The 25,637-nt window shown below is 41.0% G+C and overlaps 1 protein-coding gene across 1 annotated transcript in view; it reads right to left on the bottom strand.

Moving 5' to 3' along the window:
• The window catches only part of KLHL2 (kelch like family member 2), a 96,896-nt gene extending 89,432 nt beyond the window's left edge, over positions 1 to 7,464 (bottom strand). The window contains exon 1 of the mRNA XM_028104395.2: positions 7,209 to 7,464. Coding sequence (XP_027960196.1) covers positions 7,209 to 7,234 — 26 coding nt within the window. The 5' untranslated portion in view covers positions 7,235 to 7,464. The remainder of the gene's footprint in view (positions 1 to 7,208) is intronic.
• Between the last annotated feature and the right edge of the window lie 18,173 nt (positions 7,465 to 25,637).

Consider the following 25,637-nt stretch of genomic DNA (forward strand, 5'->3'; position numbering starts at 1 on the left):
ACAGTCATATTACCAAGTAAATGTCTCTTAAAAAAAATGTTAACACCTGCCCTACTGACATGTAAGAATTTGGATTATACCTTCAGTATGAAGACCTTTAGGAACTGAATAGGAAGCATCTTTGAGACAAACCCAAAAAAAGAAAAAAAACCCTGCCATCTAGTCAGAGAACATACATCATAATATTGCCATTGAAATCTTGCCATTTGCAACGACATGGATGAACCTAAAGAGTATTATGGTAAGTGAAAAAGGTCAAAGACAAATACCACAATTTCACTTACCATGTGGAATCTAAACAAACAACAACAAAAGAGACACAGACTCATACATATAGAGAACAACCTAGTAGTTGCTAGAGAGGAGAAGGTTTGGGGGGGTGGGCAAAACAGGTGAAAGGGATTAGGAGGTACAAACTTCCAGTTATAAAATAAGTCACGACGATGAGAAGTACAGCCTAGGGAATACAGTCAACAATATCGTAGTAACTTTGCATGGTGACAGAATAAAAGGTAATATCCCTGAATACATCAGTATAGTACATATATTGCCAAAAGTTATGTTTCAGATTTCTCTGAGCTGGAAAAGCTGGAAAGGCCCAATTTTACTGAAATGGATTAGCAAAGAAAGCAGAACACTGAACCTACTGGAGGACAAAGGGAGAGATCACATACGTCCCCTCTTCTCCCCCTAGAATTTAGTTGTGTGGTTTTATGTTCAGAGTGTGGGGAAGCAGTGGCAGGAGGAGGTGGTTGGGATGTCTGAAGTGGAGACGTTGATGGAAGCCGGAATATAATTGTTCTCTGATAGTAGAACAATAGAGCTGTAAAAAGCTCTGCTTCAGTTCAACCCAGCTCTCTCTCCCTCTTTCCCTCCCACCTACATGACAAACAGAGCACAATCAGGCACTTTTTGTCCCTGGCAGTGACTATTACCAGGAAAGGGACCAGGGTAAAAGTATGTCTTATGCAAGATCAATCTTATTTTAAAGAATACGTTATAAACGGTTAACAAAACACTATCAGAGTGGGATATTTATGACGTGCTAAAATCGGGAGGAGGAGGTTGATGATCCATTTCAAACACTTCCATGTCTTTTATCAACTCATATTTCTGGACTTTCTTTCACCACTTCTCCTAGGATTACCAGCACTTGGCTAGTAAGAGAGGGCTGCAATTTGATTTGACAATTCAGTTGACTAGGCTACATTTTCCAGCACTTGAATGAAAAGGCACTAGAAGAGAACCAGAATCTGCTGGAAGACCTGAACTGTCGTTCTGCCTATGCCAAATACTGACCAAGTGACCTTGGGTACAGTCACTTGCGCCTCTCTGGGCTTCAGACTGTTTACTTATAAAATAAGGTTTTGTTATTCCACAAATATGTCTAATATGAAATGCAACAGTAAAGTCAAAGATAATAACACCTCACCTACTTGCCTCAGGGAGCTGTACAAGCACTAAATACTGTATGAAAGTAAATACAGAGTTAAGAAGAAAAATGTTGAGGTCAGAAGCTAACCTGAATATAGAGATAGATTTTTATGGACTTTACTGGCCTTCCTCATTTTTAATTGCAACATTTGATCAAAAGTTATTAGCAATAGTCCAGACAACCACCACTGTTAATAAATCAAGTAGGTAAGCACTGCCTACATGCCAATTGCACGCCCTAACATTAAGCAGAGTGAGGGATACACAGGAGGCTGGACGCAGGAAACTTCTCCACTTAGCATCTAACTGGGGAGGCGCATCTGAAACCACTAGGGAATGGCACAAGTCAGGACACAAGTGCAAGATGATGGGTTACTGATACTGTAGGATTGCAAAGAGTAGCTGGAACGAATTGGGGTAAACAGGGAAGACTGTGTGAAGGAAGACAGGGTTCCACATGGGCCTTGGAAGAATTCCAAGTTGTTTTAACTGGGGACGGGATAGGAAAAGGCTGGAGACTCCTGCCTTGTGATAAGGCAGAGATGACTTTAAGAGGTCAAAAGCAAATAATAATTTTGAACATAATATAAGATTAGGCCAAAATGAGAGAGGGTTCTGATCATCTGGTTGAGATAACTGGTTTGGTAAGTCATTGATGTGACTCTAAGATGTTGAGGTCAAAATAGTAAGTGGACTAAAAGGTGAGGAAAGAACACATGGAGGTTAATAGGAGAAAAGGCAGGAGGAAAAAAATGCAGGTATCAAGGGATAAAATCTGTTCATCAGAATGGTAGTGGTCAGAATGGATGCTTGAAACCAGGACTCTACAGTTCCTGGAAGCTGATAAGATGTGGAAGACGATGAGAGAGAGAGAAATGAGAGACCATTCCAAGGCTTTGGGTATCTGGGACAAGAAGAATGATTATTGCACTGAACAACTGCAGGTGTTATAAAGGGAAGTCAGTTTGAGAACTCAGTTTTAGGCATGTTGAATCTGAGACATAAGAGTAGACGTTCTGTAAGAAGCTGAAAATTCAAGGCCGAAGCACCAATCTAGAGCCCAGGCTTAAGATATAGATGGAGCCACAACTTAGTGATTAATAGTTGATTAAAAAGAACTGGCCAAGACCTGCATTTGTGAGGAACTGCCACTGCCAACAAACAGTAACAGAAGAGAAGCCATGTAAAACCGGAAAAAAGTGATCGAGTCCCAACTTCTCCTCTACTTGATAACCTATGAAAAGTAACTTACCATCTGAAAAAAAGACAATAGAGACCTTAAGGGTGTTGACAAGATTAAATGAGATAAAGTAAATCACATTTAGCAACCTAAAAACTACAGGAGGAAACCAAGAAAAAGTAGTGTCATGGAAAGCAAGAGCTTATTTTTAAAGCAGGATCAGTGAAAAGAACTGGTCAAAAAAATACTTCAGCAAAGGCCAATAGTCTGAAATGTAAAACAGTAAAGTACTTAACACACAAAATATACTGACCCATGCACTACGGTAATTGTATTATATATTTGTTCACTATCAGTTTCAACCTCGAGGAAAAGGACTTTGTTTTCTGAGATATCCCCAAAGCCTGGTCATAGTAAGCACCCAATAAATATGAATGAAAAACCTGAACTCCCTTATTATAAACAGTAAATACATTTGGAATTTGGAAGAATTCTATAGAAGAACATCTGAAAAGCAATTTTCATTCTCTGTATCACCTTGAAAGAATCTTCCATCTGATCTTAAGAAGTTCAATTGTTTTCATAAACATTCCTGATGCAGTTCCATAACGGCCACAGGTGAGTAAATTTACAGTAATGTTCATGAAAGCACACTTACTAATATTTATTGAATGTCTACTGTGCGCATTAGGAAATATAGATCAGAAACAAGGTTTGGGGCTATTTAGTGGGATGGGGATGAGCGATTTCCCAACATCAGAAAATTTAGACCACTGCAGAAATGTTACCTATTTCCAGAATCCACTTCTCAAGTTCCCAAATACACCTCAGAATTTTCCTTATATACCACTTCCTTCAACACACATTGATCCATGTCTTCTCTCAACATTACCTTGTCAGCCATTATTGCTCCTAAATATTTTAAACATCTTTGTCACTGAGGAGATTCACCTATGATCTGACAGATGCCCAATTTACATTCATGTCTAGTTAAACAAAAACAAGAATACCTTTCAATGTGCTATAAAAGACAAACCAATGAATATTGGGGTAACCTCTGTCAAGGTTCCAAATTCACAGTAATTGAATCTAAAAAGTAGAAAACCTTTAAGGTCATCTGGTCCAGTGGATCACAAATGTCAGGCTTCAGTGAACTTTTTACTGGTCTGTGACAAAATAAGGAAAATGTAGTAAGTTTTCATAAAACTAAATTAATTCAATTTAAGGACTATCCTTTAGTCTGAGATAATGTCCTTCTTTGTATTTGGAAAGGGACACTAAAATGTCCTTTCTCTTACCAAAAGATGGTGAGAGTTGATAATTATTTTATCGATTTTTTTCTGCTAGGCAAAACAAAAAACTTAGCAATTCTGTGTTGGACCTCAGTTTTTCTTTTAACTTCACAGGTCAGTGAAATCCAAAATTCTGAAAACCTCTGTTCTAATTCAACCCATCTTCTGCTGTCTAAATCCCTTAGAACATGGTCAACAAGAGGCTTGTCTGCCTACACTTGAACAACTCCAATGCCAAGATACGGCAGTGATGTGGAAACACTGGTCCAGGATATGGTTGTATCTGAGGCACGTTTGCTTAGTTTTGTGAAGGAAAAACAAAAACATAAGGCTTGTAAGGAGAAAGCCAACTTGTGAAAGAGGAGCCAGTAAGAAAATGAGGGCTCAGAAACTGTTCAGTGAGGGGTGGTCAAAGGAACGCACTCCATCCTATACCCCGGTCTTCCCTCAACTTAATAATTATGAAAATCCTTTGCAAAAATAACTATAAAAGCTAGAATCTGTGAAACGTTCCTAAGGTCAGGGCTGCACATCTCAGTTTACCACCTGAATTTCCTTTACTACCCTACAACTAGTTTTTAGTCACACACCTTCAGGTTCGGTCAGAGGCAAATGTCCCATCATCTTCCTATCACCCAGATTCCAAAATGCAGGAGAATCTAAATGCCACATATAGGATGCAAAAAACAATAAGCAGAGATATGACGCCCAATGACAACATGAAAATCAAAAAGGATGAGGAGAACTTGGAGGCAAAGAGTGGAAAGAGTACAAGAGATCAAAACCTAATTTCAACAAGCCTATCCCAAAGGAATTAGGGAACCTCTACCCCTCCAAGACAATATGCTAACAGGCCAAAGGACAGCAAGGTGGGATTTGAAAACAATGTGAAACTGGCTGTTAGAAAAGAAGCAGGAGTATAAGCTCCTACACAGTGCCAGGCAGAGACAGGCATTCAAATATTTGCAGAATTAATGAATTAACAAACAGACATTTGCCCAAAGAGGATCTGAATCCCTGCTTCCAACCACATCACATCACCCAAGGCATATTAAGCCCACATCAAACATCTTGCCTTGCCTTAAAGCTCAGGCTAAAAATCTAACCGTATGAAAGGCTGAGCCCTCCCAATAACTTCCACTGCCTCCATCCACCAAGCTCTAGCCAGTGAGGCCCAATAAAGCTCCTTCCCAAAAAGATACTGCCTTGCAATTCTCAAACACAGCACCCCTGATTTAGTGTGTAAGGGAAAAGTAAGCTAATGGAAGTGAAGGCAAACAGGCCAAGGGGTCAGAAGGAAAACTATTTCTGATTCTAACAAACTCTGACCTGAGGGTTAATCCTACATAGACCAGATGAAAATAAACCCTATTTACATTTATTATTAAATGAACGTGAACAATGAATAAGTCTCACCAACTTTAGCCACCCATGATTAAAAGAAGTTTTAACAGTTCTTTCATTCCTGCTGGTATTCCTAGCTTTCCATCTCAGCCTGCCATTGTTCCAGCATTACTGATGGAGTCTCAATACCAAAGAATTGTGCTAGATACCAAAATTATGATTAATTGATCTGTCCTAAATTTTGTTTATCAATATTTGCATGCACACATATTTCACTTTCAATTATGTCTATTTAAATCATTTTCTGTGCCTCTACTCCCTCCCTCCAGAGCCTGCTTATTGTCCACACCCTTTTTTCACCTGCATTTCTGAGAGCCCCTGTTCTTTCCCGTAGTTTCCTCTGCTCCAAAAGTAAAATGGGACTGCAGAAAACAGATATAAAGGGGGCAGATTTACTACAGATAACATGCCTACATGGTATATTCTATATATTATGTGCTGTCTATATACAGATAACATTTCCTGCCTTAATTGACTCTAAGCCTGGACAGAACCCATGTGCTGGTGCTGTATTCACGCTACTGATGCTAACAATCCACCACCATGTTTCCTAGGGGTTCAGGAGCTTTCCCAAAGCTGCTGAAGAACATGACCAAAAAACGAAGCCCTCAAAACCACAGTGATCAGGAAGCAACTGAGCCCCTGCTTCTACCAGCTCAGGAGGGTCAATTCATCAATCTTACTCCTTAGATCCCCATGACCTGTTCCACTCAAGCTAAAAATTCTGTAAGGCACTTTTAGAAATTGTAGTTCTAGGATCCTATTAGCTCTCCTAAAAGGACTCAACATCAAAAAATTATTCAGCCCAAGCCAAATATCCATATTTTGGCTGGAATATATCCAGCCACATATCCACAAGAGGCTGGTGCGGTACAACTGCCATGGAGTGAAACTGGCCAAATCTAAGTGAAAAACGATAAGACTCTATGAATAAGATCTCATGAAAAGGTACACCGTTCTCAGAATGAGGTTTGCTTCGGTTTGAAGTCAGATTCAAAGGGCTCTTGTTCCTTCACAAAGGTTAACCTAAGGAAGGCAAACCAAAATTGAAATTTTCAAAACTCCTGGGGATTTATAGTCCACTTTTACTAAATACTTTCAAAAAATAATATTGTACAGAATAATGCAAATCTTCGATATCTTCCACAATAATTGTTCGACTGTTATTATTTCTGGGAAGTAGTTTCGTTGCAGGTATCTTGAATGTATCTAGCTACCAAGGAAAAAGACACCTGTGCCTACTAATTTGCCCAGGGTACCAAGGAAACAGAAGATGCTCTGGTTTCTGGATACAATTTTCTGCAGTGCCAGGTAAAAGAGGTCACATGCCCTGAAGAGCCGTGGCTCATTTAGAGTGATGTCAAAGCTCCTCACATATTAATTTTGCTAGAAATCTAGAGAAGCAAGCAACCTAAGATCAATTCATTTAGACACCGGTGTCTGGTACTTTCCAGTTTCCTTTTTTTCAACGGACTCCCGTGCAGCACATCTCCATCCCTCAGAAAGGGGTTGGCAAGCTGGGCACCAGCAGCCCATGCATTCCAGTGAGGCGTACACAGGACGGGCAGAGTCCCCAAGCCCAGCCCCATCCCGAATCTTCTATTCGCCTGGACCGGGGAGACCCTTCCCTGGAAATCCTGGACAGGGTTTTAAGTCCCTGCCTGGCCAGGCTGAGTTTCCGACGGCGTCCGCCTCAGGACTGCGGGAACCGCGCCTCGTCACGCCCCGCACCTCCCACCTCCCGCCGCCCCCGGCGTCCGCTCCCCGGCGGCTCCCGGCGGTTTCCGCCGGCGGGCAGCCGGCGGCCGTCCCCGAGCAGCACCCGCGGCCGGCGACACGCGCCGCAGCGGCGCGCTTATCTGCAGCAGCACAGCCCGCCCGCTCGCCGGCTCACTCACGCGGGAGGTAGCGGCGGCGTCTCCATTGTGGCTCCTCTGGGGCTTCAGAACGCAGGCACCGACCGCCGCCGCCAGCACCATTCCAGCCGCGGACGCCGGCACTGCCCGCCCGCCGAGCCGCGTTCCATCCGCCCCAGAGGGGGCGCCGCGCTCGCCTCACCGCGCGCCACCACCTGCGGCGGCGGCCCCCGCGGCCATGGCCCGCTCGGCCGGGCGCGCTCCGTCTGCCTGCGCGGCTCCCGCGCTCGCCGGAGTGCGGGGTGGTGGCGGCGGCGGCGGCGGCGGGACGGGCGGGCGCGCGGGCTCGGCCACTTCCGGGTTCGGCCCCGGCCGCGCCGACGCCGTGACGGGACGGCGATGCGGCCTCCCGCGGCGGCCGAGGACCCCTCCCTCGGCGCCTCCCCTTTCTCCTGCTCCCGCTGTTGCTGCTGCTGAGGGTGCTGCCGCTGCGGAGGGTGCTGCTACTGCTGCTGCCGTTGCTGCTGCTAGTGGTGGAGGCGGGCGGGCGCCAGTCGGGAGCGGGGCGGGCGTGCCCAGACGCGAGCCCGCGGGGCGGGACGGGGGCGGCGGCCGCCCGCAGCTGGGGCTGTGGGTCACCCGGGCGGGGGGAGCTAGGAAATGGGAGGGGGTGTTGTCTCTGCGAGGAAAGGGAACCCAAAACACAGCATATCGGCGCTCGCTATTCACTTACTGCTCTGCTTCGCGGGCGTGTTCACATCGTTCTCTTTTGATTTGAGCCTGTGCCCAGGCAGATGGGAAGGGTAGGCATTAACCAACCACTTCCTTCACAAATGGTGAAACTGAGGCAAGAAGAAATGAATTTGCCTGTCCAGTGTCCCAAGCAAGGACCTGGGCCCCCCTTCTCAGTGTATGATCCATTCGTTGGACAAGTGAAGTGAGCACGTACTAGACAAGGTTTTGGTACAGGATACGATAAGAGAGCAAAGCCATCATGGAGCTGTCAATCTAGACGGGCTAAGAAACAAATGAAGGATGCGTGCTGTGAAGAAAATCAGAGTGAGGAAATGGGATGCTATTTTAGGAGTAACCAGAGAAGGCCCCTCAAATGATATCATTTAAACAGAGATGGAATAAAATGAATCTTGAGGAAAGCAAAGAGTGCTCAGGGCAAGGGAAGAGTAAGGCAGAGACTCCGATGCAAAATCTTGCCCGGCTTGTTGAGGAACAGGAAGGAGAACAATGTAGCAGGTGATAGTCCAAATATGCCCGCTGGACACCAGTAGCATCTGGCAGTTGGTTAGAAATGCGAATTCAGGAGGCCCACTTCAGATCTACTGAACCAGAAACTCTGGGGGTGGAGCCTAGGAGTCTGTCCTGTAACAAGGCTTCCAGACGATGCTGATGGCGCGCTAAGGTTTGAGAACCTCTGCTGTAGCTGAAGCAGAGTGAGGACAGGAGACAGTCCGAGGAGGTGTTTTGTGGGGAGTACTGACAGGTCACAAAGGCCTTGTAGGCCATCATAAAAGATTTGGCTTTTACCAAGAAGAGACACAACTGTAAAGTTGTGAGCAGATTAATCTGATAATTAAAAGGACGCCTTTGCTGGTATTTGTTTTAAAATACTCCACCAAAAAAAAAAGAGGGGGGTAGGGAATAGAAGCAAAAAGATGGACAAAATGCTAATTTTTGATGCTGAGTGATGGGTGCATGAGGATGGTCATCATTTATGTGTATGTGTATGTTTTTAAAGGCCCATAATAAAAGTTATTTTTTTCAAAAGATGACTTGTTGCTGTATGAGTGGTATATGCGGAGAAGTAAGAGAGCAAACAAGGAGATTAGCCTAGCTGGAATGAAAAATAAGGATGGCCTAGACTAAAGTCAGAGTGATGGAGAGAAGTGGTCAGATTCTGATTCTATTTAGAAGATAAAGCACACGGGAATTGCTGATAGGTTGGACATGAGGATAAAAAAAAGATAGAGGCAAAGATAATCCCCAGCGTTTTGATCTAGGCTCTTGGGAGAATTGACTTGACATTTACTGAGATTGGGGAGATAGCACGAAACAGATTTGGTCAGGGGAGGGAAATATTTGTAAACTCTGATTTAGACATGGTTAAGTTTGAGGTGTCTATTAAACATCCATGTGAAGATAGGTGTAGACAACTAAATAAATATATCTGAAGTGGACATAACTGTGGAGTTTGTCAGCATACAGATGTTATTTAAAGTCACGGAGCTGGAAACCAGAGAGGTAGACAAACCATAAGAGACTCTTAATCTCAGGAAACAAACTGAGGGTTGCTGGAGTGGTGGGGGGTGGGAGGGAGGGGGTGGCTGGATGATAGACTTTGGGGAGAGTATGTGTTGTGGTGAGCGCTGTGAATTGTGCAAGACTGTTGAATCACAAACCGGTACCCCTGAAACAAATAATACATTATATGTTAATAAAAATAAATAAATTTAAAAAAATAAAATAAAGTCACGGAACTGGCTGAGATCAACTACATAATGTAGCTATGGAAGAGGACCGAGAAACGAGCCCTGGGGCACTCCAACATTAAGATATTAAGATGAAGAGAATTCAGGAAAGGAGACAAAGAAGGAGCAGTGGGTGGGGGAGGAGGAGGACCAGAAATGTCTTGGTGGCCTACTGAAGTGTTCCAGAAAAGGGCAATATTTTAATATGCCTTAGAAAGGGCTAACCTTGATCTACCATGAATAGGACATACATCATAAGTTACTGATGGGTTGTTTTTTTTTTTTTTTCAGATTCCAAAGAAAACTTCCTACTTTACCAGGTCACTGTAAGAATTAAATGAAATAATCTATGTAAAGCGTATAACACTAAGTGTATAATGGAAGCACTTAATAAATGGTCATGGCTATTATTTCTACATATTTCCATGATATCAGTCATACCTGACTCAGCTAAGAATTGAGGTTAAGTGCTGGACCCAAGAGATACACACTAACTTAGGTTTGATCAAAACTTTGGTCTGACTTCTTTCTTCTGCATGCAAGGTGAGTGAGCAGAGCTGTTTGATCAGCCATTTCAGGAACTCTTTCAAGAAAAAACAAAAAAAGTCTTCTATTGCTTGTGTATATTCCCACCCAAATGAAGATGTGTCAGTCTGACAAGTACACAACTCCAAACCATAGCTCCCCTAGGTTAATTTTTTCTGTTATAATTCTCTCTTCCTTCAGGAATCCAGATCATCTAGAATGCTAAGTATCTATTCAAACCTTTTCTTTTTCATATCTATTTCTAAATTTGTAGACTTTACAAATGGTCTGGGAAAGAGTACTTTTTTACCCTTGTACAGCTCAACCTCACTGAGAGTCAAATGTCAGGTAGATTTGAAGGCAGTCCATGTTTCTAATCCAAGTCTCTGCCCTGGAGCACATTCCTTGCAAAGAAGGGGAACAACTAAACCCACAACTCAACATCTCATCTCAGAATCTTGAAGCAATTTGGGAAAATGTTAATTAATCTCCACTGAGCTTTTGCTGTTTTCTGAAAAGACAGTAATGGAACCTTTGGCTTTCAGATGTAAGTAGACCTGCCCAAGAGCAGTAGCAATTTATGAGGCCAGTTTCCATTTTCATCTTTGCATGGGCCAAGTAACTTCACAAAGCTGGCCCTTGGCCAGATGCAACCTCAAGACCTAACCCTGCCTTACATTCACAAGAAAAGTGAACAAAAATGCTTCACAGGATGAAGACAAGTCCATTTTGGGGGAAAAAAAACTTTTAATACGTCTTTCTTTGTATGTCAGCTTCACCATTTTCTCAAGTAAAGGGCACAAAGGATTAAGAGTAGTTGCCCAAGGCCACCAAGGACTTCTCATTTCCATTTCCCTTGGTATGGAGCTGACTGGACATGCAAAGGTCTTTGAGATCTCCCTCCTTGGGTTATTAGCTCCACTCATCTCCTGATTATTCTTTAGATGCATTGTTTACTCCCCACATAGGGATGACACAAAAGTCCATTTGTTATACTGTTGAAATAGAACAAGTCCTTAGCCATATTAGTAACCACAACCTAAAGCTAATGTGAGTAACCAGAATATATCACTTGTAAAGAAGATGGAACCACACAGAGGAACACATCCATGACAGTAGCTGGTGACAAAAATTACTTAGATTGAGTTGAAATCAGATGTTGCAGTAGACTAATGACATGACATGGCAGGCACAGATACATCATATGGCAAGAATCTGGGAACTGAGGATTGTTCATGTAAAGAAAAGATTTAATTTCACCAAAGAATATAAAGCTGTAAGATCCTGTTTTTGTAATTCTTTTCAGTGTAAATATAGCAAGTATGAAAAGCATCACTTATTCAAAAATACACCTTTAAAGAAAGATGAAGACCTACAAAGTCTTATTTTCTATCCTAAAGAGGTAGTTTAAAATGTATTACTTGGGTGCCTGGGTGGCTCAGTCGGTTGAGTGACTGCTTCAGCTCAGGTCATGATCCGGGAGTCCTGGGATTGAGCCCCACATTGGGCTCCCAGCTCAGCAGGGAGCCTGCTTCTCCCTCTGACCCTCTCCCCTCTCATGCTGTTTCTCACTCTCTCTCGCTCGCTCAAATAAATAAATACAAAAAATCTTTAAAATGCATTACTGGAGTTGTTTTTCTACTTTTAAATTAGGGTTTTTGTTTTTATTCTTCTGATTTGGAAACAGCTTAGTATACATAATATGAAGCATTTCAAAATATCTTTGCAAGATTTTGCTATTTAGTAAATGGATTTGTCGATACATTAAAGGTATTTATTACATGCTTTGTGGTGTTAAATGGGGTGATGTGAGTCTTCTGCTCCAGACCAATAGAAAATCCTTAATTGAAGGAATCCTTCATTTTTATGACTCCATTCTACCCTGCAAATGCTTTCTTGTTTTCATAGTCTTTAAGATACCAACCCTACTTCCAGCACAGCACACCTGCCCATTATCCTGTATGGAAGGCTCCTGGAGAAATGAAAGCAAATTGTTTGCTGCAAAGTTTAATCGGAAATCTGTTGGAATTGGTACAGGAAGTAACCAAAAGTAGACTTCACACTAATGTATATCAGGTAAGCAGTTTCTCTGTGCTTTTTTTAAGAAAAGGAAATCTACTTAATCTATTTTTACTTGTATAGAGTTATATGGTATCTATTTATGTAGTCTAGTGATATAATACCTCATTAGAGAATTATCTAAAACTAAACATCTTTCTTTTTTTAAATTTTTTATTGTTATGTTAATCACCATACATTACATCATTAGTTTTTGATGTAGTGTTCCTTGATTCATTGTTTGTGTATAACACCCAGTGCTCCATGCAGAATGTGCCCTCTTTAATACCCATCACCAGGCTAACCCATCCTCCCACCCCCCGCCTAGAACCCTCAGTTTGTTTTTCAGAGTCCATCGTCTCTCATGGTTCGTCTCCCCCTCCAATTTACCCCCTTCATTCTTCCCCTCCTGCTATCTTCTTCTTTTTTTTTTCTTAACATATATTGCATTATTTGTTTCAGAGGTACAGATCTGTGATTCAACAGCCTTGCACAATTCACAGTGCTCACCATAGCACATACCCTCCCCAATGTCTATCACCCAGCCACCCCATCCCTCCCAACCCCCACCACTCCAGCAACCCTCAGTTTGTAAGACTAAACATCTTTCTACACAGTCAGCAATGCTGGGGGGAGAAAAGAGCAAGTAAATATTCTTGACAAACTACAGGAAGCATTATTAACATGTTGTCATTCATCTCAAGTTATGCATGTGTGCGTGCGTGCATGCATGCACACACAAACTTCTACCCACAACTTCTGTTTGTCCATCACAGCTGACTGTTAATAGCATGGACCTTAAACCAAACTGTGAAATAGATTTGTTGTTGGCATTCTCATTTTCCCCATTCTGTTCCTTTTTTTCCCTCTTGACATCAATATATCTATCACCTCTGACCCTCCCCATCCACTCATCTCCAAAGTCATTTCTTCATCCCTAATAAAACTTAGAAATTATCTAATATGGGTTAACAGAATGATTGATTAGTGGATTACGCTTTAATATAATAGCTTTAATATAATGGGGTAACTTCTTATTGGTATTATTTTAGCCAAATAATATTTTATACCCTACTCATTCTCCTAGAATGCATTTCAATGCACTCTATATTATTTTAATCACAATATTTTTGATAACAAAGTGTGATGTTGAAATGTGTCTTTTTCATTAATGGACTTGGACTTCATTCAATGGACTATGAAAGGAATGTTTTACTTAAATAAAGGACAATGCTGATAGAAGAGATGGAAAATATTCTTGAACTCTAGACTTTTTTGAGACCAAAATCTCTGGGAGTTTGTATTATTTGTTCAAATTGTTCACATGGCAATATGAAAGATAAGTCTCGAATTTCCACATAAATCCTAAAATTTGAGCTCAGCCCAAGTCTTGGAATTATTTTTGCAAGTAAGGATCCTTTGCCAAGAAATCCTTTCTAGTTCTTAATCTGGTTCTAGTCAGCTTCTGGATGCAGAGAAGCATGTTTAATGCACGATATAAGTGGTTAGTCAATTCCTGAGGCATCCATATTTCTTCATTTTCCTTGTTAAGATTTTGGTAATAATCCAACCCAAGAAATAGAATTGAATCCAGGCTGCATATGTATGAGAACTATTCTTCACTGAACTAAAAATGAACCTAAGCTGCCATTTTGAAGTCTTTGTTAAAAGCCAACTATAATTAAATCATAAGAAAAATATTCCTAGTCATACTTTCTGAGGCAAACTAATTCAAGCAAATGTTAATTGTATTATACTTAGGTATTATATCAATTTTTCATGCCAGATAGGGAAAACACTGACCACCCTATTTTAAGTTGCAGTTGTACTCTCAACACTCTCTAAACTCCTTTTCTGATTTATTTTTCCCCAAAGCACTTATTTATAAATCACAATTTAACAAACTAGATGTTTTACATGTTTATTTCATTTATTGTCTGTCTTCTCCCTTAGAATGTAAGCTTTGTGAAGGCATAGATTTTAGTCTGTTTGGTCCCTGCAGTATGCAGGCTTCGAAAAGTTCTGGCACATAGTATGCATGCAACACATACTATTGAATGAGCAAATTGGCAATATTTACTATATTCACCACCCAAAACACTTACCTCCAGGAATGTATATTCTAACTCAGATGCATGCAATGTGCATTTTAACACTTATATACAATAATTATACATAATTATATATTAATTTTTCTTCTTTTTTACTTTTGGAAGCATAAAATCGGTGTTCCCCAGAAATAAGGAATGCACAGAGAAACTTACTTTGATTCCAGTCAGTCAACCAGCCAACATTTATTGAATGATTTATTTAATGAATATACTGGGATAGGTTGGGAGTTGGGGGGAGTGGTAGAAATAATATAAAGCTTAATGTGGGATGCCTGGGTGGCTCAGTCGTTAAGCATCTGCCTTTGGCTCAGGTCATGATCTCAGGGTCCTGGGATCAAGGCCTGCATTGGACTCCCTGCTTAGCGGGGAGTCTGCTTCTTCCTCTCCCTCTACTGCTCCCCCTGCTTGTTCTCTCTCTCTCTCTTTCTCTGACAAATAAATAAAGTCTTTAAAAAAAAAAAAGCTTAAGGCAAGAATTCTGCCTTTAAGAAACTTGTAATTAACTTCAGACTCAAGACATAAATCTAGTATATTAAATCAAATTAATTGAACAAAAGTACCAGCCAACAAAGTCTTCACAAATAAGGTGAGTACCGACTTGCGCACTTAAGAAAGAGAAAGGCACACAGTAGGAAAAGAGAATATATTCCTGGACAGAAAAGGGGGATTTTAGACAACAAATGATTTCGAAGCCTGGGGTAATAAGAAATAAAGCCAAGATGTTAATGTGAAAGTCAGATTCTAGAGATCCTTGAATAGACTTTATTTTAGGTTTTATATGAAATAAGTAGATAAGTATTAGAGGAGCATGTCTGTCCATCTGTGCGTGCGTGTGTGTGTGTGTGTGTGTGTGTGTGTGTGTGGGTGGGTGGGTGTGTGTGTGTTTGGCCAGGTAGTAGAGTACAAACTCTACTGTAAGAATTTTAATCTGGCATTGATGTGCAAAATTAATAACAGATGGAAGAGACTAGAAGCAGGAAGATCAGTTGGGAAACTATCTAACCGTAAGAGTTCATGTGGGGGCACCTGGGTGGCTCAGTTGTTAAGGGTCTGCCTTTGGCTCAAGTCATGATCCCGGCAGTCCTGGGATCACATCCCACATCAGGCTTCCCCTGCTCTGTGGGGAGTCTGCTTCTTCCTCTCCCTCTGCTTGCCACTCCCCCTGCCTGTGCTCTCTCTCTCTCTCGGACAAATAAATAAATAAAATATTTTTAAAAAAATAAGAGTTCATGTGTGAGATGATAAAACTTGAAGTAGAGTAGTGTGCTATCAATGAAAAGGAAAGGCCAAATGGAAAAGATGGAATAAGCATGACTTGTTGACTAATTTGACATGGAGGCAAAGGAATATGAAGTTGTCAAATATCCTGGGGTTTTGACAGATATTGATAAAAAAGAATATGATGATACAATTTTTTTAAGATTTTATTTATTTATTTGACAGAGAGAGAACGAGCACACAAGCAGGGGGAGAAGCAGGCAGAGGGAGAGGGAGAAACACCCTCTCCACAGAGCAAGGAGCCCGATACGGGACTCGATCCCAGCACTCTGGGATCATGACCCAAGCTGAAGGCAGACGCTTAACCAACCGAGCCACCTAGGTGCCCCATGTGGTGATAGAATTGATAAAAAAAGAAGAAAATCACATGGGATAAATGATAATGGGTGTGGCTTTAGGACTAAGAGTTTGCGGTAATAGCAAGACAGCCAAGAGAAATGTCCAGCAGGAAGTTGTAGATAAGCCTCACAAGGCCACTGGGTACAAAGATTCAGTCACTCAGAGAGTTATTGTACCCTGAAGAAACAGATAATGCAACTTTCTGTGGTGAGCTTTGTTACAAGATATAAACTCTCCCCCATGTTCTCCACATTATTCTATGCATAGGTTGACATCCCTGTGTTTTTACTGGTTAACTTCTTAATTGCTAATTTTTTAGGCAAATAACACATGATTATATTCTTACAGTAAAAATTCAGACCATAAAGTGGAACTTCCCTCTGACCTCTCCCCCAATCCCCTTCCCAGAGGTAACACACATTAACCATTTTATGAATGTCCTTTCAAACATTTTTCTAGGCAGTTACATACATATGTGGTACATATAGAAACACATGTGTTTGTATTTGTTTGTTTTACATAAGTGGAATCATGCTGTATGGTACTATCAGCCCAATAGCAGCTGCTAAGGAAGTCTTACTGCCAATTTGCTATAGCTGTGGGGAACCCAGGCAGGGAAAGCTCAGCTGCCAGTTGCCAATACAGCCAAGATTTTAACTGATACTAATTTCAGGGAAAATTCTGAACATCAGAAGTTTGGCTAATGCATTAGATTAAATAGTACCTTGCCAGATAGAACTCCACTGGGTCTCAGTACCACAGAAACTTTTTCCCTCCCCTATCAACAAAAGGCACACACTCATTTGGAAATCTTATTTTTACTCTAATCCTTAAGGAACAAGATTCAAGTCACTACTTCTCCAGTAAAAAAAAAAAAAAAAAAAATTCTTTAAATGGATTTACATTACCAGAAATCCTTAGTTTTTCTAGATTCTTGGTTTGTTTTTTTCATATCTCTTGTTCTAACCTGCACTTTTTCTCTCCATAATTTTTCATTTCAGTTACTATTTTTAAAAAGAAGGCTTTCTCTTTAAAACTCAGGGTATGAGGAAGATCTAGAAGAGCTGAGTTATGGTGGATAGCTGTTCATTTTATGTTGGTCAAAAGCTGCTGAAATTTCAAATTTCATTCTCTTGTGTTTTTGTTCCTGGTTAAATCTTCCTAAAACCATAGTAATTACATGCCTACTTATAATGATTTACTTTAAAGTATATTTAAATATTGCAGCAACATGCATTTTATTTAGCACAATCCATTTTTAAAGTTCTAACTCTGGGAAGCTATATATGTTCATAATTACAGTTTATTTGAATGTGTAATATTTTTGGAAAGTGAAGTACCATACTTTGGGGGGGTGGAATGAAAATAATTTATGTATTTTTAAATGAACTAAAGTTGTTTTTTTTTTAATGTTCAGTATCTAGGGTAATTTTTAAATTCATTGGTTCTATTTTATATTATAAGCCTTGAATAAAAATATCTTTATACAATGAAATCTCACTAATGTTGTTTTCAAAATCCATATCATTGGCCACCTCCAACTACTTTGGTAATTGTGGTGATTAAATTATCATTGCAAGGGGCACCTGGGTGGCTGAGTCATTGAGCGTCTGCCTTTGGCTCAGGTCGTGATCCTGGGGTCCTGGGATCGAGACCCGCATCTGGCTCCCTGCTCAGCAGGAAGCCTGTTTCTCCCTCTCCCGCCCCCCTGCTTGTGTTCCCTCTCTCACTATCTGTCTGTCTGTCTCTCTCTCTCTCTCTCCCTGTCAAATAAATAAAATCTTTAAAAAAAAATTATCATTGCAAGATTTTTTTTCTTATACTGAATTCCATACAAAATAATTCTTGCAAGTGGAGTTATCTTTCAAAAAAACTAGCTGAAAATTATTTATATTTTATCAGTAACGAATTATAATCATAGTACTAGAAAAGTATGGCTGAAGCCACTTTGATAACTTATCTAGTCCATTCACCCCATTTTATATGGGAATATAACCAATTCTTTTTTTTTAATTTATTTATTTGTCAGAGAGAGAGAAAAAGCATAGTAGGGGAAGTAGCAGGCAGAGGGAGAAGCAGGCTCCCCACTGAGCAAGGAGCCCGATGTGGGACTCAATCCCAGGACCCTGGGATCATGACCTGAGCTGAAGGCAGACGCTTAACTGACTGAGTCACCCAAGCATCCCATAACCAATTCTTATAGGCATTCAGGGCATATTTCAGATCTTTCTCCAATAACTCATTCTACACTTTTACAGTCCTTTTCAAGTCTTAGTACCTAGCATTATGTTTACCTTGGGGACAGATTCAAAAAATAACCTGCCTGGGAACAACTTGTGTACCTGAGGAAATGAAATATAAATATCTAAAATTATAGGGGAATCTGATTCATGAGTATAAAGATAATAAGGGTTGGATTATCCCAGAAACACTTTTTGGAAAGGTATAGTTTGATTTGGGGACATGTACGATTTACATCAATAGAGAAGAAAAGGGAACAGTTTCCTCACATAGGGAAGGAAAAAACAAAAAACAAAAAACAAATGCTGGACCTGGCAAAAATATAGGTCTACCCTGACTGGAGTTGAAGAGTAGGTGAGATTGGACAAGTAAGACAGGGTGCTTTCCCAGGGGAACCCCCAAGGCCCTGGGTGTGTGGTGCTCTCTAAATTGGTCTAATAAGCTAGAAGACTGAGGCTTTTTAACAAGTGAGTAAACTATGCCAGCATTACTTTATTGAGATTTATCTGGCTGAAGTAGAAATGACCAAGTTGGGATTTGGGAGGTTTTAGAAGGAAGGACATTGATTAAGGAGGCCTTACACTTGCACCAAAGGTTTCAAAAATACCTATGTCCTATGACACAACACTTTCACTTCTAGGAATTTATCCTAAAGAAGTAATCATATGTGCACATGGGCCAGCTACCAGAATATTTAATGCAGTTTATTTCTATAACAATAAATTAGAAACTTAAATTGATCAATAGGTGAGTGGCCAAATATTATTATAATACCACCATGTAGTGGCCTGTTATGGGACCATTAAAAGTGATACATTACAAGACTACTTAATGTCATAAAAAGATAACATACCTTTGACAGGAAAAGAGAGTTACAAAATCTATGTATAGTATGATCCTATGTATCTAAAAGGAAAAATGGGTGTGCATGTGTGACAGAGAGAGAGAGAGTGAGAGAGCATCTCTGCTTGTAACTAGGAAGTTGAGCAAACAGGACACCTTTTGATTGGGTAGAAAATGCAACTTCTATCTTCCATTGTCCTTTTAAGTACGTGTTAATTGGTGTTCCTGCCTTAAGGTGAAGGGTGAAAGGGGCCCATCACTTTAAGATGACAAAAAGTTCTTCAGCCACTTATAGTCCTAAAAAACCACGACTCCATCTTAATTGTCAAAATTCCAACCCTTACTCTGTGCTAACTTTTCTTCCCTCCCCAATCTCTGACTACTTCAGTCAAATCTTGCAGAGGGAAAAGTTGGAGAGGGAGTGAGATCCCTCAGCAATACTCTTTAGACTGTGGATGGCCAATCAGGAAATTTGCATTCTAGAACCACCTCTACATCTCAAACTAGTAAATTAACCACTCCAGTTTTTCATTACTTCCATGTGAAAAATGGAACTAATAACACTTGGCCTACCTACATCTTAGATTTATTAGGCACATCAAATTATATCACAGAAGCAGAATTACTTTGCAGAGTTGAAAAGTATTTTGGTAGTGTATTATGAAACACAACCCACTAGACTAGGGATCCAAAAACCAAATGGCTATAGGAGGCCAGGAAGGTAACCTAAATGACTACATTTAAAATGTAAGGTGATAAATAGGAACCAGCATCTGACCTTAACATTGGGGAAGCAATATATAGCAGCAGAGAGATGGTGACTAGAGATGGAGAGCTCATGCCCAGCGAGAGGGAGCAGCTACCCCTCAGATCTGAGCCACTTGTGCCGTGAAAAAATACAGGCCATGTTACCGGATCCTCTGATATTTCAAGGAAAGCCAGAATTCCTGATTTTTATGTGAAATCTTCTAATTTTCCAATATTGACAACTGATTTAAATATCAAACACAACATAGACCAACAATGTGTGATCTGAACTAATGATGAGGCTAGATTCAGGCCCCACGACATCATTTCATAATCCTGCACTAGACTATAAACAACTTGAAGGCAGAGATCTTGACTTTTGTCTCTGTGGTCTCAATATTTGACACAATGTCTGACATATTTGGTGCTGAAAACATGCTGGTAGAATGATAGATGCTCCCTGCTAAATTAAAAGACTGTTTCTACACACGAAGACCACTCAAACAACTCAAGACTGCCTCTGCATAAACTTTTTTTATGTATGTAAACTTAACTGTAACAGTCCTTCCTTTTATTTTTCCCAACCAGTCAAAATAGAGTAGGGGAAAGAAGTAGAAGAAAGCTAAAGAAATAGAGGCAAAATAAAAGATGAATGTGAGCAAGCAGTTGTTTGGTTATTTCTGGGGCTTTGTCGAATCTCCTGTAAGGAGATTAGGTTGATCTGATTGAAGTGGGTGGATTTAGCTCACTAAAGAGGTAGGTGAGAAGAGCAGCACCTGACTTAGGGGATGTTGGTGTCTGTTGTGGGGATAGCGGGTAGTCAGAGAAGACTTCCTGAGGATGTGTTGCTATTTAATTCAACAAGTGATTTAATTCAACAAGTAGGTATTGAATATTTACTATGGAATATATAAACAAGCAAAACAGAGACCTCTAGCCCTCGTAAAACTTATATTTTGCTGGGAGGAGACAGACAATGGACATAATAAATTAGAAAATTATATAGTATGTTAGATGGTATGATGGTCAGTTTTATGTGTCACTTGGTTAGTCTATAGCCCTTAGTTATTCAATCAAACACTGATCTAGGTGTTGCTGTGAAGCTTATCTTGGATAATCTGGGCAGGCCTGATTCGATCAGTTGAATGACCTTAAGCATAAAACTGAGGTTTTGAGAAATTCTGCCCATGGACTGCAACTTTAACTCATGTCGGCAAGTTCTAACCTGCCCTTCCTGACAGCCTGCCCTGTGGATTTGGGACTTGCATAGCTAGTCCCCTCAGTTGCATAAGCCAGTTCCTTATACCACATAAGAAATCATTCATCTTAGTTTTGCTACAGAACAAACCACCCCCAGATTTAATGATCCCATCACCATTTGCCCAAGATTCTGGGCATTAGCAATTTGGATTTAGCTGGGGGAGTTCATCTCTGCTCCATGCCATGTCAGCTGGAACCACTCATGTGTTTGCAATCATTTGGCAAGTCAGCCAGGCTAGCTAGTGCCAAATGGCTTCTTTCACAGGTCTAACAGTTGACTGAGGGGGTGGGGCTGCTGGGATACCTCTCTCACCACCAGCAAACTAGCTCAAGCTTCTTCAGGTGATGGCTGGGTTCAAAACAGCAGCAAGTGAGACAGTACAAAATCTGAATGTGCAATCACTCATCAAACCTCTGCTTCTGCCATTGGCCAAAGCAGGCCATGTGGCCAAGCCCAACAGCAATGTGAGAGGAGACTTCACAAGAGCACAAGAGCCTGGGTTTAGAGATCCATGACATATTGGGTTTGCCATTACTTCAACAATCCACCACAGTCTTTATAAAAACCCTGTGAGATAGGTACTGTTAATGTCCCCATTTTTTAGATGAGGAAACTGAAGCCCAACAAGGTGTTAAGTAACCGAGGGGCATCTGGGTGGCTCAGTGGGTTGAATGTACGACTCTTGGTTTTGGCTCAGGTCATGATCTCAGGGTCATGCGATCCAGCCCTGCATTGGGTTCCATGCTCAGCAGAGAGTCTGCTTGAGATTCTCTACTTCTGCCCTTCCCCCCACTGGCATGCTCTCTCTCTTTCAAAATAAATAAAAAAATATTTTTTTAAATGGATTAAGTAACCCATACCTAGTATCAGGTAAGGCTAAGATTTGAGCCAAGTGTGACTTCAGGGACTGTGCCCTTAACCACTAAGCTCTACATGAGGAAAAGCCGTGGGAGAGAGACCAGAGGGGTGAAATGGTGCAGATGTGATGGGTCTTGAACACCGTCAAGGTCCCATCCTCTAGGTCCGTGCAGACTGCAATGGCAGGTATGGGCAGCAACAGGTAAAGAACCTGTGGGTTGAGACTCCTGAAAAAAAGAAGAGAGAAAAGCTTTACCAAGAAATAGAGTCACAGTCACAAGCTGGGAGAAAATGAACCCTGGACCAAACCGCAGAAGGCTGGTGGCGACATAAATAGATGTCACATCTAGAAGTCAACCCCAAAGGTCAAGAGAATGGAGTGAAAACAGAGTGTTCCACACATTGCCGCAGACAAACCAGAAGTTAATTTTTCATCTCTAGGGTCTGGTACCCCTAAAAAATGAGATCTACTTTTGTAACAATTTGTCTGGAGTCATGCTCACCATAGCAGAAATAAATTCAGTTTTACTCCTTTTTCCTGAGGGTGCGGGTGTATGTAAAAACCGGGAATAGTGGATGTGCTGAAATTACAGTGAGCAGCTTTGAGCAGCCTCTGAGTGTATTTATAGATATCAAGCACACGAAACACACCCACATCATACACCCTCTCCCCAGGAATCCAGGATGTATGAAGAATAATACAAGGTGTACATTTGGCAGTCTGTACCACACAAGGGTGTGCTGGGCCTCATAATTTTACAAATCCTTTATCATACCTGACCAGTGTTTTATCAAAACTATAAAGTGAGTGATTGGAAAGCTTGTAGACAGAATCATTTTGAATGCACAATTTTTCTTTTTTTCCAACCCGGGCACCAACATAATCTGTCTGAATCTCTTAAAGTCAAGACATATTGGTTATGACCTCAGGTGAATGGAGTAATGATAAGACGGCAAAGGGTTGGAACTTTTCCTTTTTACTCCATTCAGTTCTCTACCAACACTTTTAACAAAAAAAAATATTGCTTTTATGGTCAAGAAAACCTTATTGAAAAAAAAACTAATGGGATCTCTAGACAGAGCTGTCTGGCTCTCTCTAGTGTGAAACAGAATTATCGGGGCATAGGAGGTACAGGTACTTCAGTCAGAGGGGTACTCTGCCAATCCTCCATGCCCCAAAGATCTGGGAATGAAATCATTAAACTCTAGGACCAAATTCCAACCAATAATAGTCTCTTGGCATGAAAAATAGGGACCTTTTGATTTGTTATCTTTAGAGGCGATGGAGACACACATTGTTTATCAGAGAAGACATCACTTTTGCACTCACCAGAAAGAAAGAAAGAAAGAAAGAAAGAAAGAAAGAAAGAAAGAAAGAAAGAAAGAAAGAAAGAAAGAAAGAAAGAAAGAAAGAAAAGAAGAGAGAGAGAGAGAGAGAGAGAGAGAAAGAAAGAAAGAAAGAAAGAAAGAAAAAGAAAGAAAGAGAAAGAAAGAAATTACTGTGAGACCCAGGCTTAGAACAGACAGTACAAAAGATTGAGGGCATCTGCTCTCTTGTCACCAATTTAATGAGGTGCAAAGAACAGAAAAGATTGGCAGAGACTTAGAAATATTTAATATGAGAGAGAACACAGACACATACTTGCTTGTTCCATACCAAGTACGCCTCCACATTTTTAATGAAACGAACATTAATTGAGCACCTACTCTCTGTGGCCGAGTGCTACGGGGGTTCACTACTGTATCAAACACAGTGTCTGCCCTCAAGGAGGTGATAATTTAACCATCCAAGTTGCTCTCAAGGACTTTATAGCAACTACAACACACTCTCCCTATTTCTTGGAATTGGATCTGCTCCTTTGCTTTATTTCATTTTGGTCTCTTTCTTACTGTTTCCTACCACTAGTTTCTCCAGATATTTGATGACTAGTGGACTTTATTTTTTAATTCGAGTCTCTCACATCTGATTTCCTGGGAGAAGACAAGACGGATTAACAATATGTCATCTGTTGGGATGTTTTCAAGTGACTCACTCACTCCTTGAGGTTCCTAACTCACAAGAGCTCAGTGACAGGAGAAAATATCTCTTTCTCCAAGCTGTTAATTCCTGCTTTAGGTATAAGCCATCTTCTCTTTTAACAGAATTTCATAATGAATTCTCTCTTGGCATAGTAATAATAGCAAAAGTTATAAATCCACTCTTTCTGACTTTACAGTATCAGTGAGTTACCATACCTCAGACTTCTCCATCTGGCTCTGTGACACCTAGCAACATCACACTCCCAGGTTTCAGTTGTACCTGTTATTACCTGACTAACCGTCCTGAGGAGAAAGCCGAGGAAAGCTGAAACCATCTGGCTTCTGGCTACCACAGGTCCCTAGAACTAAGCTTACTCACTCGCTTGCTTTCTTCTCTTTTTGAATCATAGCATGGAGCTCATAGAATGCTCTGAGGAGAAACCTTAAATAGGGTAGCACCTAGATTTATAGGAACAGGGAGAAATAGAACAAGTAGAATTTATGAAGGTCCTTTATTAAAAAGAAGGAAAAAGTGATGAGGCCAGGGCACATTGCATTCTTTTTTTTTTTTCCCTGTTCCTTTCCCTTCAGTGAGAGAACACTCTATACAGAACATCCTTCCCAAACTGCATGTATATCGGTGGTGTCCTTCTGGGTAAACCTCTCTCTCCTCAGGCTCAAGCAGGCCTTTGCTGAGAAGTAGCCCAGACAGGAAAGGATAGTGAGCCAGGACAAACAAAAGAAAACCACGCAAAACTCTTGTTCTTTAAAACTCAACTAGAGCTCAGGAATCTGTAGAAATTCAGAAGTGAAAGAGCCCATTTTTATTTTTATTTATTTTTCTAGTGGGAGAAAGAGAGCATGGGGGCAGGGGGGGAGACACAGAGGGAGAGGGAAAGAGAGATCCTTTTTTTTTTTTTAACATGTAATGTATTATTTGTTTCCAGGGTACAGGTCTGTGATTCGTCAGTCTTACCCAATTCACAGCACTCACCATAGCACAGACCCTCCCCAGTGTCCATCACCCAGCCACCCCATCCCTCCCACCCCCCACCACTCCAGCAAACCTCAGTTTGTTTCCTGAGATTAAGAGTCTCTTATGGTTTGTCTCCCTCTCTGGTTTCATCTTGTGTCCTTTTTCCCGCCCTTCCCCTATGATCCTCTGTCTGGTTTCTCAGATTCCTCGTATCAGTGACATCATATGATACTTGTCGGAAAGAGAGATTCTTTAGCTGGCTCCACATCCAGCGCAGAGCCCCCACACAGGACTTGATCTCAGGACCCTGAGATTATGACCTCAGCCAAAATCAAGAGTCGGGCGCTTAATCGACTGAGCCACACAGGCGCCCGGAAAGAGCCGATTTTTAGTTACGGAAACAAGGAAGGGATAACAGAGGGGGTGGCCTGACAGATGAGTAGGACTTCACGGCAGAGATGACGGATGGGGAAAGACAACTACCTGCTTCTACCATAGTGAGCCTGTTAACGCCACCCCTGAGATCCCATAGCTTCCTCTCTAGAATGTGGATTTGGAGACCTAGAAGGTTTCCTCCCAATTCATTTCTTGTTCTAGCATGTGATTTATAATAATAATATTGCTTGCATCTTGACGGAGATCTTTCCTACTCATCTTCTCTTTTATGCTAACTTTTGTCTTTCTCCATTTCCTCCCATTTATCCTCTTTAAGTTAATAATGAAATAATAATA

The sequence above is a fragment of the Eumetopias jubatus genome, unplaced genomic scaffold, assembly GCF_037043125.1.
Source record: "Eumetopias jubatus isolate StellerSeaLion01/CBP00866 unplaced genomic scaffold, mEumJub1_p1.0 scaffold_2, whole genome shotgun sequence".
Classification (NCBI taxonomy): domain Eukaryota; kingdom Metazoa; phylum Chordata; class Mammalia; order Carnivora; family Otariidae; genus Eumetopias; species Eumetopias jubatus.